The sequence below is a fragment of the Alligator mississippiensis genome, chromosome 12 (assembly GCF_030867095.1).
Source record: "Alligator mississippiensis isolate rAllMis1 chromosome 12, rAllMis1, whole genome shotgun sequence".
NCBI lineage: Eukaryota > Metazoa > Chordata > Crocodylia > Alligatoridae > Alligator > Alligator mississippiensis.
In genome coordinates, this window is record NC_081835.1 from 39,978,597 (window position 1) to 39,992,448 (window position 13,852).

The 13,852-nt window shown below is 45.0% G+C and overlaps 1 protein-coding gene across 1 annotated transcript; it reads left to right on the top strand.

Annotated features, from left to right (window-relative positions):
- Positions 1 to 630: 630 nt before the first annotated feature.
- DUSP7 (dual specificity phosphatase 7) lies at positions 631 to 12,194 on the top strand. The gene is made up of 3 exons (XM_006278012.4): positions 631 to 1,483; positions 4,528 to 4,956; positions 9,956 to 12,194. Exons 1-3 carry the CDS (start codon positions 1,072 to 1,074, stop codon positions 10,261 to 10,263), a joined length of 1,149 nt encoding a protein of 382 aa, XP_006278074.1. The 5' UTR covers positions 631 to 1,071; the 3' UTR covers positions 10,264 to 12,194.
- Positions 12,195 to 13,852: the final 1,658 nt, after the last annotated feature.

A 13,852-nucleotide genomic window follows, 5' to 3' on the forward strand; every position in this document is an offset into this window, starting at 1 on the left:
CCTGACTGTCGTCCTGGTGCAGTACCTTCCCTACAGTCTCCAGTATGAACTTTTACTTCAGAGATGTTTGCAAAAAACAATGAGGAGGAGGAGGAGGAGGAGGTCCTATATGCTCGGATGGCCTCAGGTGAAGAGGGGTGACTTCCTCTACCCCTCTGTACAAGAAGCTGCACAACTCCTTTGCAAAACTGTATTTGAAGAGAACTTTTTCTACTGAAAAACCGCCAATATATTACCTTCCAGTCCAGGAAAAGTGACGTTTGTATTCCCAGCAGCTCTTTTTGTGGCACAGCAAGTATTTGCCTATGTGGAAGTACCTACACTAAGTAATGGGTTCAACCGCCTTCCTATCTCATTCCTCCTCGATCTTTAATTCGTTACAAAATAGTGGTTGCCATGGTGTTTCCCGGAGCCGTGGCAGAGCCAGGGCCGGCGGGCGCGCCGGAGTCGTGCGAGCCGTGCCGCTTGCAGCGGGTCTGCCGGCACAAGCAGCCGGGCGTGTTTGTCTGTCTGTGCAGGGGACGAAATCGGGCCGTTCCGCAGACGCCCGGCGTCTCCTTTAAGGGTGGCCTCTCCTGTTTTCCCCTTCTCCGTCCCGCCTCCTGCAGCGCGCCGCGCCGCGCCGCTCCCATGGCGAAGCGCTCGGGGTGTCCGCCTGCGAGCGCACGGAGGCGACTCGCGGGAGCAGCGGTGTAAGAGCAACACGTCCAGGGAAGGGACCAGCCGCACGGCAGTCTCCGGCAAGCAGCTACTTGTCGGGGGTGGGGAAGGAGCCTGGAGAGCTCTCCTCCCCCCTCGTATTTTTTATTTCTGCAAGTGGAAGGAAGCATCCTTGCAGCAGACTTCCTGGGAGGGGAGAGCGAGGGCGAGGGCGAAGCGCTTGTTTTTGCAGCTGCTTGGGTCACTGCACCAGACTTTCTCCTGTGCCTGGACCCCGCTGTTTCCTGTTTAGTTTTGGGGGGCTCTGCTCCGTGCTGCGTCGGGAGCGGAGGTTGCTTTTTTTTCTCTCGTGGTGTTGGCCCGGATTCTCCCTCCGCCTCCAGGTTTGGCCGCCCCTTTGCCCCGATCCTCATGAAAAATCACATCTGGGGCGGCTCCCCCCGGGCTCCCATGGCTGCGGCGATGCCGTGCAAGAGCGCGGAGTGGCTGCAGGAGGAGCTGGAGTCCGGCGGGGGCAGCTCGCTGCTGCTGCTCGACTGCCGCCCGCACGAGCTCTTCGAGTCCTCCCACATCGAGACCGCCATCAACCTGGCCATCCCGGGCCTCATGTTGCGCCGCCTTAAAAAAGGCAACCTGCCGATCCGGTCCATTATCCCCAATAACGAAGACAAGGAGCGCTTCATCAAGCGCTGCAAAGCGGACACAGTGCTGCTCTACGACGAGGCCACGGCCGACTGGCAGGACAACGGCGCCGCCACCTCGGTCCTGGGGCTCTTGCTGCAGAAGCTGCGCGACGACGGGTGCAAGGCGTATTACCTAAAAGGTAGGCGGGCGAGAGCGCGGATCCCCGTGCCGAGGAGCAGGAGCCCAGCTCCCGGGTTTCTCTTTCCTCCTCCAGCAGCACTTCCCTCTTAACAGCTTCACTCGCCCCGTCTGATGGGAACAAAACGGACACGTTCCTTGTCGCCCACCGCCAAAACCTTCCTCCCCCTCCAGATCTCTTCCCTTCCCCCAGCCATCCTTACAGCCGCCCACGTCTTCCTTCCCCTTGCAAGTTAGACTTAATCTCCTAACTCTCTCTTGGAGAATCGTCCCCCTTCAGTCCCCCACCGGACCCGGATTTCCCTACACCGTAGTCCCCTTCCCGCTTTTTCTGTTCGAGGGGGAAATCAGCTTGTGAAGTGGTTTCAGTGAAAAATCCTTCTCCTTTTACGAAACGATCCCATGTGCTCGCTGAGTTGAGGAGGGCGAGATCCCCATGGGTCTTGCGTTTTCCACCTCTTCCCCATTTGCGTGGGAGGCCGCCCCTTGCCTTCCTCCCTCTCTTTCTTCCCGAGGCTGGAAGACAGACAAGCAGTGGCCCCGGCTGGTTTCTTCCTCCCTGAGGGTAGGGGAGAGCCTCAAAAATAATCTGGCAACCCACTCCCCTTTCCGGGAAGGACGTTTTCATATGTGTGTCTTCAGCCCCCTTCGCACAATCTCATTCCTTTTAGATAGATCTGCTACTGTTTTTTCTCCACTGCTCTGCTACACGAAAATCCAGATTGGCACAAATCATGTGACACCTCTGTCCTGAACTGACCTGCCAAAATTAGAGCACTGTTCCCAAACTGACCACAGGAAAATACATCTTTCATCTTGAGCTTAGAAAAGAGATGGGGAGGGACACTTGAGGCAAGAAAAAAAATCTCTTTTGCAATAAACCTCTTTCTAAAGGAGCTGTGTGGCTGCAAATGGTAGTAGAAACCATTTCAATACAGGGAGTACTTCAAAATGAGTTAGTTGTCTCTAAAGTTGGCGAGGCAGGCGGTATATATGTGAGGGATCTTACCTTGAGGTTAACCACTAAGATGTCTTATGTTCTCCCAGTAAAGAAAAGCTTAGGTTAAAGGTGTGTACGTTGTGAAATTGATTAGCGGTTAGCCTTTTTTTAATGAAAAAGATGTTGGTTCTCGCTTCCATCTTGAAATTCCTAGATCCTTGTAGTGTCTGGGGAAGCGTGACTGTGCGAGAGGCCTAAGAAAAAGGCAACAGCCTTCTCATGGTGTATTGTTTGAGTATGTAGGAATATTTCAGAGCACTCAAGAATCTCCTGGATTTGTAGGTTGGTGTCTGGCTTTTAATGGATTAATTAAGGTTTTATTAATAATTAATATTAATTGATAATTAATTATTAATCCTGTATGAATCGAGGTTTTATTTTTCTAAATTCTTGTCTTTTCATAACCTAAATCTTGATTTATGTTTCATTCAATTATTTATTTATTTGTCCATTTATTTAAACTATCTCTAATAGTGAACACTGCCTTAAGAGAAGTTGGTCAAACACCAAAGCACATCCCACTGTTGTCACTGGGTGGTGTGGTTGAGGCAGAAATAGTTGGCAAACTAGGAACAAGCTGGCCACTTTCAAATCTTTAAAATACTGGGTAGTGGGGGGGATTGGGTTTTTTCTGTTTTAAACTAAAAGAAGCCCTGTGGTAGGAGGGGAAGGAAGAAGTGATAAGGTTCTTTGACCTGGCTACAACCAACAAACCGGATGTTCTTTGAGGTGTATAGCAGGGAAAATGATCTGTTAAGTGTGGGAGCATTTTCTTCTTCCTAGCATTAAGACCTATTAGGAACAAAAATAAAAGGAGTTTCCTACCTAACATACAAGCACTACATTGTAATCATGGCTCTCAGTGTGTGTGTGTGTGTGTGTGTGTGTGTGTGTGTGTGTGTTCCCTTTCTTTCCCTCCTCTTTTTGTCTTCAAGACCAATTTGTCTCTTACATAAGACTTGAGTTACTTCATTAGATCTGTTATGTGGGGGTTTTTTACTGTCAGTTTCTTCCATAAACAGGAAGAAGCAACATCTTTGAAGTTATTTTTAAGCCATCTTTAATGGGAAGGCTAGAATTAAGTCCCTATCTTTTTTTCCTTAGGGCTTTGGTGGGAGATGTTTTCAATTAAAATTCCAAAATGGCTTCTCTGTGTTGCCTTTTTCTGTAAGGGGGGAGGAGGGCCCTGTTTTCGTGAATGGATGCGGCAGGAGGTGTCTGTTTTTTCTTAATGATCTTTCCGCGACCAGCAAACAAAAGTTTCTAGGCTGTTCTAATTAGCTTTGGATAATAATGATTGATGACTTCTGGTAATAAATTAAAGAGAAAATAGAGTTGGCTTTTTGTTCCCCTGCTAACTATTTTTTTCAAACTGCTGAGTGAAAAAAATACCAGGGAGAGATGCCTAGAGAGAGGAATTTTTGTTCTTCTCTTATTTAAAAAAATGCATAACAGATAATCCAACAGAAAATATGTCTGTATAGTAGATGTGAGTTCTAACGTAGCAGTTAGAATAAATCTGGAGTGCAGAAATACTTATCTTCCTGTTTAAATTAAGTCTTTTATGGGTGGAGTTTGACTCTTTCTTTTCTAATTGCATGTTCCAGCTATTTTCTTTCCTCAGATGTTGAATATCACAGAAACTTTTGTTTAAACTATTCCAAATATAAAAATATTTAGATTTCTATCTGAGAAGTAGGGAAATGAAATGTTGTCACCGATGTAAGCCAGACCAGTCTCCTTCCATTCTTTTATATAATAACTGGTGAATTGGGCCTCTACTTTTGAAAAGGAGTAGTATCATACTCTGCAAATAATTCCATTGTCTTAAATAGAACTGATTGCACAGTAATATGCTTCTTGGTGGGAGTAAGTATTGCACAGTTAGGCTGGTAATAACCTGCATTTTAGGGAGTTGAATCTATATTGGCTTTTAGTTAGAGAAACCGATTTACTTTGGCATTTGTTACCTAGTGTTACATGCACAACCTGATGCAAGAATCTCTCAGTTTAAATAGTAAAAAGCTTCTCCTTCTTTTTCCCAGGTGGCTTTAACAAATTTCATACAGACTACTCTGAGCATTGTGAGCCTAATATTGACAGCTCCTCCCCCAGCAACTCTCCTCCTGCATCTGTCCTTGGCCTGGGAGGACTAAGGATAAGTTCTGATTGTTCAGATGGTGAGTCTGACAGGGAGCCAAGCAGTGCCACAGAGTCGGATGGGAGCCCAGTTCCCAACAACCAACCTACCTTTCCTGTCCAGATCCTACCATACTTATATCTGGGCTGTGCCAAAGATTCTGCCAACCTGGATGTCTTGGGCAAGTATGGCATCAAGTACATACTGAATGTGACTCCTAACCTACCAAACATGTTCGAGCATGATGGAGAATTCAAGTATAAACAGATCCCCATCTCGGATCACTGGAGTCAGAATCTTTCCCAGTTCTTTCCTGAGGCCATTGCTTTTATTGGTAGGTGTTGGAATTCTATTCCTGGCAGCATATCCTAGTAACAGTCAGTGTTTGAGAATGCAGTAAATTACTTTCCATAGCGGTTGGTACTCAGCATCTGTACATCCTGCATGTTGACATAAAGTATTACACTTGTAAATTTACATTCTAGAGGCATTATTAAATTAATCATTACATTCTAGATTTGAAGCATCCTCAATTTAAACAGTGTGCGCAGTGCTCCCTCAGGAATCTCAAGCTGTGTGCTCCCAAATAGATTATTTTTGTCAATCTAGGCGGTGTGCCCTATTCGCCATTGCCTCCCACATTACAGTGGTACTCACATCTTGGTAAAATAACTGAACAAGGCAGCGGAGAATTGAGAGTGGGTATCGATAAGAGAAGCTTTAGTTGAATGGTGTCTGCAGCTATCTGCTATTGTTGTTTGTGTGCATATTCTCAATGCCAGCTATGGCGGGGGGTAGATCTGAGGGTTTTTCTGTGTAGGGAAACTTACTGATACAATTATAATTTTGCCTTAGTTAGAGTAGTATAACTATCATTTGTGTGGGCATCAGTTCAGTATAGGAGCGTTAATACAGGGAGTTATAGCAATGCATCTGCATCAATGTAATTATATTACTGTAGTTTTACAGATAAATTTTCCTTGTAGACACGTGTTAGGTATTTTTAAATGTAGTGCAAGATCCTAACATAACAGACTGGCTTCTTTTTCACTGGGTAGCTTTAACTTTTCGAATTATTGTTTATTTTTGTATAGTAGGAGTTTGCTAGCTTGAAGCAAAACACAAACTTCAGGAAGTTTAAAACATGCTTGATGGTAGGCTGTGGTGATGATGGTCATTGGTCTTCTCACTTTAAAAGTTTCATACCATCTGATGAAATAAGCTGTTGCCTATGAAAGCGTATGCATTTCTGAATGAGTTAGCCTCTATGGTGCTATTTTTCCCTGCCTTCTGCCTAACTAAGAATCATCAGGAATTAATGATACAGTCATCACTTGCTTTAATTAATGCAAAGACTGTAGGCTTTTTTATTAATCTGTATAAAGGTATTTTATTTTAGATCAAGTGAAATGATATTCTTGCCTTCATATCGTAGCCTTTGCCTATCGACTTAAACACCTCTTTGTTGTTGACAGTTTTATATCTATGTTTGCTCATTTTCCACATTTTGAGACTGTATTGGGACAATATATTAGGATCTTGTGGAGAAAAAAAGTATTACAGCAAAAGCTGTGTTATCCGGCATTTTACCATCTGGAATGTTAGATTACCCGGCATCTGTCACAGACGGCATCTGTTGTTTACAGCAGTGGATTGATGTGGCAAAAGCAAAACCGGAAGTCCCACTGTGGCACTTCCGGTTTTGCCGCCGCGAGCCTAGTCCCACTTCTTCCTCGAGAACCATGGTCCGGGGCAAAGCAGCCTGTGCAGGGCCCCCTCCCTGTCCTGTGGCACACTGACACCAGGGAGTGAAAGCCCTGGTGCACCGGACACAGTGGGAGATAAGTCAGGCTGGAGATAAGCTCTCAGATAACTGGCATATTTGATTAACCAGCATCCCCCATTCCCCATGAATGCCGGATAACAGAGCTTTTACTGTACAACACTTTCCTCTTCTTCCCTTTTCCTCCCAGTCCTTTAATGACATAGTTCTGGTCAAACTGAACTGGTTAGATCCCTTAAAGCACCCAAGGAGTTAGCCTGGTATAGGGATAGTGTCTAAGTCATGTCTGCATTACAAAATGAAATGTGGTATTAAGCTGCATGGTGTTGTATAGGTAGGGAACCTACCAAATTTGGAGTTTCTGCAAAAATCTTGAAACTACAAATTTGGGTAGGTCCCCCTTGGAAAAAGTCTGGTCCCCACAAAAAAGCATGGAGATCAAGAAAAAACTGGAAAGCAGGCAGTAAGTGGGTAGAAAAAATAAGGGGGAGCTAAAAACAGGTGGAAAACCTTGGGGTCCTGAAGCATGGTGGGGGAGGGGCCATCTGTCAATCTGTGGAGAGGCGGGACTTCCTTAGGCCCAAAGGCAGGGGAGGGTCCGTTTTGCTCCGGCCCCAAAATGGTGACTGGCAATGTGCTTGGACTGCAAAATCAGGGTGATATATGGGGTGATTCTCATGATCTGTGGGGTGCCTGCGCATATGCTCTGGATCAAACTTGATTAATCGAGTCCGCTGGAGCATTCTAATTAGTGTGCTGCAACGTCCCATATATTCAGCACCCTACATTTCAAAATGGTGGCAGGGGCACTTTAATTAAAACTTGTTGAGTGAGCTTTAGTTAAAATGCCTTTGCAGCCGTTTTGAAACACAGGACACTGAATACACATGACGCTGAGGCATTTTAATTAGTGGCTGTCCAGGAGCTGTTCTAATAAAAACGTGCCCACTGCTCTGTTCCTTCCCCCCTCCCCTCCCCATGCTCCCAGCACGTGTATAGAAACCCTTGTATTCTGCCTGCTACAGTCAGACAGCATTTGTCTCAACATCACACTTGTGCTTTGGCTTTAATGACAGGAAATAGAAGATTAACTTACTTGCATTCTATAAAACCAAACATTTAAAAATGTGGCTTAGGTCAGATTAAAGGCAACCATATTCTATATAAATTCTGAAACTGGAGAAGTGTCAGCGCTATCTGAAAATTAATTGTCCTTTGTCTTGGAGTTCCTTGAACAGTAAAGGCAGCTAGGAAATCATACCCATTTGTTGTTTTTTTTGTACTCTCTGCTCATCTGTAACAGGGTATTTATTCCTACCCGTTATGCAGGAAGAGAGAGAGCAGAGCAAGCGCTGCTTGCAGAAAACCTACCTGCAAGAAACAGCAGGCATGAGTGGCATAATTAAGTAGGCTGTAGGACCTAGGCTGTAGACAGCAAATGCTGGGCTGCTGAGTGGGAATCTGAAACGCCTTGGTCCCTATGACCAGAGAGCCATGTCAGCTGACCAACAGGGGAAGGGCTGGCCCACATATATAGGCTTGCCTCCCAGCCAGAGGGATAGTTTGGCTATAAATGAAGGCAGACTCTCCTGTGAGAGGAGTGGAAGTTGAGTCCCTCATGAGGAGCTTCTGCATGAGTAGAGTGAGTACACTCAGAAGAGCGTTGATTTAATGAAGGACTGTTCATGTGTACCCAAGGGGTTGATATTTTTGTTACGGACTGTTTAGATACCCAGTGGGGTTTTCTTTTTGTGTTTACAACAACAGGAGGACTGGAATTAGCTATGAGAGGAGTTCAGGAGGCCAGCCCTGCACACTGTGATTTTTTTTTTTCCCTTTTTTTTTTTTTTTTTGTTTATTCTTCCCACCTGGTGAGGGACTGGAGCCAGAGTGGGGAAGGGCTAAAGGCAGAGAGTGGCACCCAAGATTTAACCTGGTCAGGGAGCTATACCCCTGGACCCCCCTGTGTTTTGAGATCATAAGCAACCTTCCCCTGGAGGTTTTATTCCAGCAAGGCATGGCAGGTGAGTAAACCAAGGGAGGAGATTATAAAGAAGACTACAGAAATGCAGGATGAGCCTTCTGGCAAGGTCATCATGGCCACCTGTTGGGTGGGTTCTGTCACACCATCCTTAACTTTGTGATACCAGAATGTGTCTTTCTCATGGGTGGCATTATTGAATATAGTTAGATGGAGGCTCCCTTTCTCATAGCATATTACCCTTCATTACCAGGGTCTAGGTCACATGACTGGTAGAAACAGGTCTGCCCAGAAGTAAAGTCTGCAATATAATTGTATGTATACAGTGTTGTCAGCAGCATACACCACTTTCAGCAGTTAAGTTCATGGAGGGATCATGCTCTTTTGCCTGTAGGAGAGTATGCATGTGTGCTTCAGTCCTCATCGTAGAAGGCAGAAAGCAAGGGCTAGTAGGGCTTAACCCCCCACCCCACTCCTGCCAAACATAAGGCAGTGGGTAGGGCCACAGGGCATCCTGGCCATGGGCTCTGGGCTGCTGTAGCGAGGGGCGTGCACACTCAAGACACGCAGCCAGGATTGCAGCCCTGGCTTGGGGATTACTACCCAGCACGGCAGCCAGGCAAGTTTCAGTCTACTCTGTGAAGAGGAAGGGGAGTGGGGGGTGCCAGATTGAGGCCCTTACAGTGAGGGAGGGAATGGGGCAGGGGCTGAGGTGAATGGGGCCCTAGGATGGGTCATGGGACTACCGGAGCCCTGGGTGGCTCATCCACAAGCACATGGGGGCTTCTGCCGCTGCATGCACCTGGGGGAGGCAAGGGGGTGGCACATCCCCTCCCCACTCCAATCTGAACAGGGTGAGAGTGGGCTGCTGCTGTGGGCTGGGCTCTGCACCCCACTGCCACTGCCCTGGGAGTGGCGCAATACCATGCGCCTGCCACCGCCGGGCTGTACCCCATTCCCCAGCCCGCCCAGCAGCAGCAGGCATATGGCATCACATGGCTTTTGGGGCAGCGGCAGCAGGGTGCAGAGCCCAGGCCACAGTGGCAGCTGCCCTCACCCCATGGACAGATCGGGGGGCACGTGCCCTCCCTTGCCTCCCCCCAGGGTGTACGCAGTGGTGGGAGCCCTCCCACACCCCTGGATGAGCCACCCAGGACTCAGATAGTACCACAGCCTGCCCCGGGGCCCCATTCATCCCTGCCTCTTCCCCACTCCCTCCTGCACTGTGGGGGGGCCTCAATTGCACCCCCATGCCCCTTCCCCACGACAGACTTAATTGCTAGGGGGTGGTAGGGTGGGTGAATGCATGCAGTCAGCCCACCCAAATGGTATATTCTCCCTCCACTTATGGTCAGCACCAGTAGTTCTCACTGTTAAAGGCATAAAATAATTCTAATCTTTTCTCTATTGTAATTTTTACTACAAGCTATGTTACCTTTCCTCTCTGCCAACATTTGTTTTGATAGATTACACTCTGAATCCATTGCTGGGAGTTGCCTGGTTCCAAAGGATAGTGGTTTATTCCCACAGAATTATAAATGTATCTTCTCCTACCCCCTTTTGTTTCAGATGAGGCCCGTTCCAAGAAGTGCGGTATCCTGGTTCATTGCCTTGCTGGCATTAGCAGGTCTGTAACAGTAACTGTTGCCTACTTGATGCAAAAACTAAACTTGTCCCTGAACGATGCCTATGACTTTGTGAAAAGAAAAAAGTCCAATATCTCTCCAAACTTTAACTTTATGGGCCAGTTGCTGGATTTTGAGAGGACTCTGGGACTCAACAACCAGTGTGAAAGCCACTCCCCCAGTGAGCAGCTCTACTTTACCACACCAACTAATCACAACCTGTTCCAGCTGAAAACCTTGGAATCCACATGAAGGGAATTATGCTTGGTTGGGAATTCAAGCATCAGATAGTTTGCATTAAGCATTTCAAATATGAAATCTATCAGGCAGCCTTGAAAGAACTTGTTGCTCCAAGTAGAGCGGTCTGCTGCTTTAAAAAGGCTAATACCATTTATTAGTATTCTGATGCTAATCAAAATGGATCAAAGAGGTAGTTTTTTCACAGGTCCATTTAATATGGGGAATATTATGGTGTTCTGAACACAGCTGTTACCAGCAATAACTGCTTTCCTGGGTGTATTAAGACTGGCAGAACACACAAACACATGGAGCTACCTGTGTATTAGTTTGTTGTGGAAAGTAAACAACACTTAAGCACTTGGCCACCTTGAACAAAAGGTGTTGGCCCAAGACTGTTTTAAAATCCAGGTTTACTTTTTTAAAAAAAGGTAATCTTACTCTTGAGCATTGAGTTCAAACTTTTTAAATATGTAAGTTCTTCACTGTTTGTACAGATATGGTTGCAAAACCAGTATTTTATTCTGTTCTTGTTTGATCATTTTTAATCAAATGTTTGTATTGACCAAATGCATTTTGCACAATTTGTGAAGCCTTGGTATATCTTGGCATATTACTGGGTACTCGAGAGAGACACGCACATGCTGCTGCTGTTGCTAGCATCTGATAGAAAGTTTTACTCTTTGTGAAGGCCGGTTGGTCTTAGTAATGTTTCACCACTCCCACACACACACAATCACAAACTTTGCACTGAATCAACCAAGGTGACTAAGCTGCAAACTTTTTTAAAAGCCACCCGTGCCAGAAAACACTGCTGTTGTCAAAGGTAAATCTTGTTTAGCTTTGAGATTTGATAGAAGCATGTCTGAGGTTAACTCTCATTTTGTGCTGCCAGCTGGCCTGAAACATTCCCACTTTTGAAGTAAAGAAAATACTTGTGATGTTGGCATTTTTCTCTCAGACACTCTAAGTGTGTGTGTATGTGTGTGTGTGTGTGTGTGTGTGTGTGGTCAGGTGGGGGAGAGGGAATCTATTGCTACTGCTACTGTGCATCTGGAGCAGCGCAAGGTTTTTTATAGTATGACACTACTAAGCAGTCATGCAGACACTGAGAGGAGAGTGGAAATACAAGAAATAACAGAGGAGTATAAACTAACAAAAAAACTGGCAACTTTTAAGATGATTGGAGCTTGCAGTGGAGGTTCTGATGGTTTTTATCTTTTCAAGTAACTTCTTGCAGTGCCTTCTATTATGAGAAGCCTTGTTTATATTTCTGGCTATTGTCTGGTAAACATGTACTAAGCAGGGGAGGGTAAAAATGGGAGGAGGGCAGAATGGATTTGAGGGTATAGTGTCGTCCTCTTATCCCCTTCTCTCCATTTTAACTCTCATACACCTGAAAAAAGCCACGGATTTCCCCCCTAAATATCCCATTTTTGTATTCCTTCCCTCCCCCACAAAAAAGAACAGGTTATAGTGGAGGGAAGAAAACCAAACTCCGTGTAGAGAAATTGTTTGATGGTGTTACATCAATGTTACCTGAATGGTGATGGGTTTTTTTCTTCTTTCTGATTTGTTAACAATGTTGGGATAGTGGGTCATTGGGGAAGAGAGAATGATCATGAGTATGGTTGTGAATGGGCAAGCAAATTTGCAAATATTCTAATTGCATCTTACCTCATCGAGGAATTTATTTTTCAGGGATTTTTAGACGGTGCATCTGTATTGCATTACAGCTAAGCTGGTTTGTAAAGGCTTTTTGTGCTGTAAGTAATCTTTACTCTTTAAAGGGAAAAAATGTATCTTCTGACTAATACAAATGAATGCTTGTTAGTGAGGCAGTCTTGCTTTCTGAGTTATGAAGGAAAATTAATGACCCTATATATCCTGAACCAATATTGGGACTTTGTTTATATTGCAAATAAATATTATTTTTTCTTTAAAAACTATCCTTCTATTTCAAATGCTTGTATAGGTAGTTCAACATCTGTCCCAAAGGGATGTGCTGGTCTCTTATCCTTTTTTATAGCCCACTAATATCTTCCTGCAACCACAAACACAGAATTTGTAGGGAGGTATACAAGTGTGGTATTTAGTTTCATGTACAGTTTAATTTTTAAAATATTTGGTAATGGGGGGACAGAGGGATTGAATTAATTAGAGAACAAAGATCAGCTTGAGAATGGCAGTGCTATTGACTCACCTACCCACTCAGTAAAATACTTCTGTCCATGGAGCATACGTGGTCTGTGGAGGTAGAACATGCCCTTGTTATTTGCCTTTATAGTCAATGCACAGGGATTACAGTAGAGGTAACTTAAACCTCATGTTAAGCTTTTGTGAGCCACTTCTGGACATTGGTATGAATTACTGGTTCTTCCTTAATTATATGATGCAGTGGATCTTTAGGAAAACACGGACCTATACATAAGCATAAAAGTGCCAAGGATGCATGGAACAGCCTGTTAGGTAGTAATATATACTTTCTTCAGTCTTATTTTTTTTCTCTTACAGTTTCCTGCTAAGACATGGTTGGGCAGGATTCAGACTAATAATAGCATTTAATATCAGCTATGTAAGTTAATTATTTCACAGTAGCTTCATTATAGCTCTCTAGAACAGAACAGAGATTATTTTTAGTCTTTTAACTAGTTGACTACAAACTCTTCTAAGTCATGAGGAAAACAAGCTACATTTTTTTTCTCAGTTTTTTGATTTGTCTGTGTATTACATTCTAAATCAACTTCTGGTTGTGAATGTTATGAGCACATAGGAGGTCTTTTTGTCTACTTTGTAAAATGAGTTGTTCTTGCTCAGCATCCCTGCCTCCTAAAAGTAGCATCTTCTAATTGGTCAGTAAAGAAATCTTAAGTTTTTGGGCCTTGGTTGATAGACAGGGAAGCCTGCAAGCTATGTGCTTAAGCATCTGTGCATTTTAAGAAATTCTTGTTCTTTATTCCTTGCTATTAGGGATTTGTGTGGAGATATGTGACTTCTCAAGTCTCTTTATGGAGATAATTCTATAAGAGGCAAGCAACCAGCAGACAACAGAAAAGCACTAGGAGATGGTAAGGAAGTACATGTCAGTGTAGACAGCCATCACAGGTTCAGAGCAATTATAGGAAAGATAGTAATTTGTTCCCCCTGTAAGGATCAGTCCCGGATGAGGCCCAGTTATTGTCTAAACAAAGAAATAAGGGTTGCTGTAGATCAAGAGTGTCAAAGATATCTCCCATGGGTCATATTCAGCCCATGGAGCCTTGTCAACTGGCCCCTGATGCTGCACCTAGAAGCCACACATGGCACACCCCGCACACAGGCATTTCGCACAACCCAGGTCTCAGACCAGCTGTCTCAGATCAGATTTGGGGGCTGGGGCCAGGGAGCTGCGTGCAGTGTGGATCCTGGAACAGATGCCATGTGCTGTGCAGCCTGACTAGGGCAGATGCCATGTGTCGCATGCAGTGTCTACTTCCAACCAGTCAAGGACTCATGCTACACATGCAGTGCCTACCCTTGCTGGACTGTTGCATGTTTGAACTGCTTTGGGATCTGTGCTGCTTGTCCCAGCCAGTCCAGGACATGTGCTGCATGTGGCAACCTC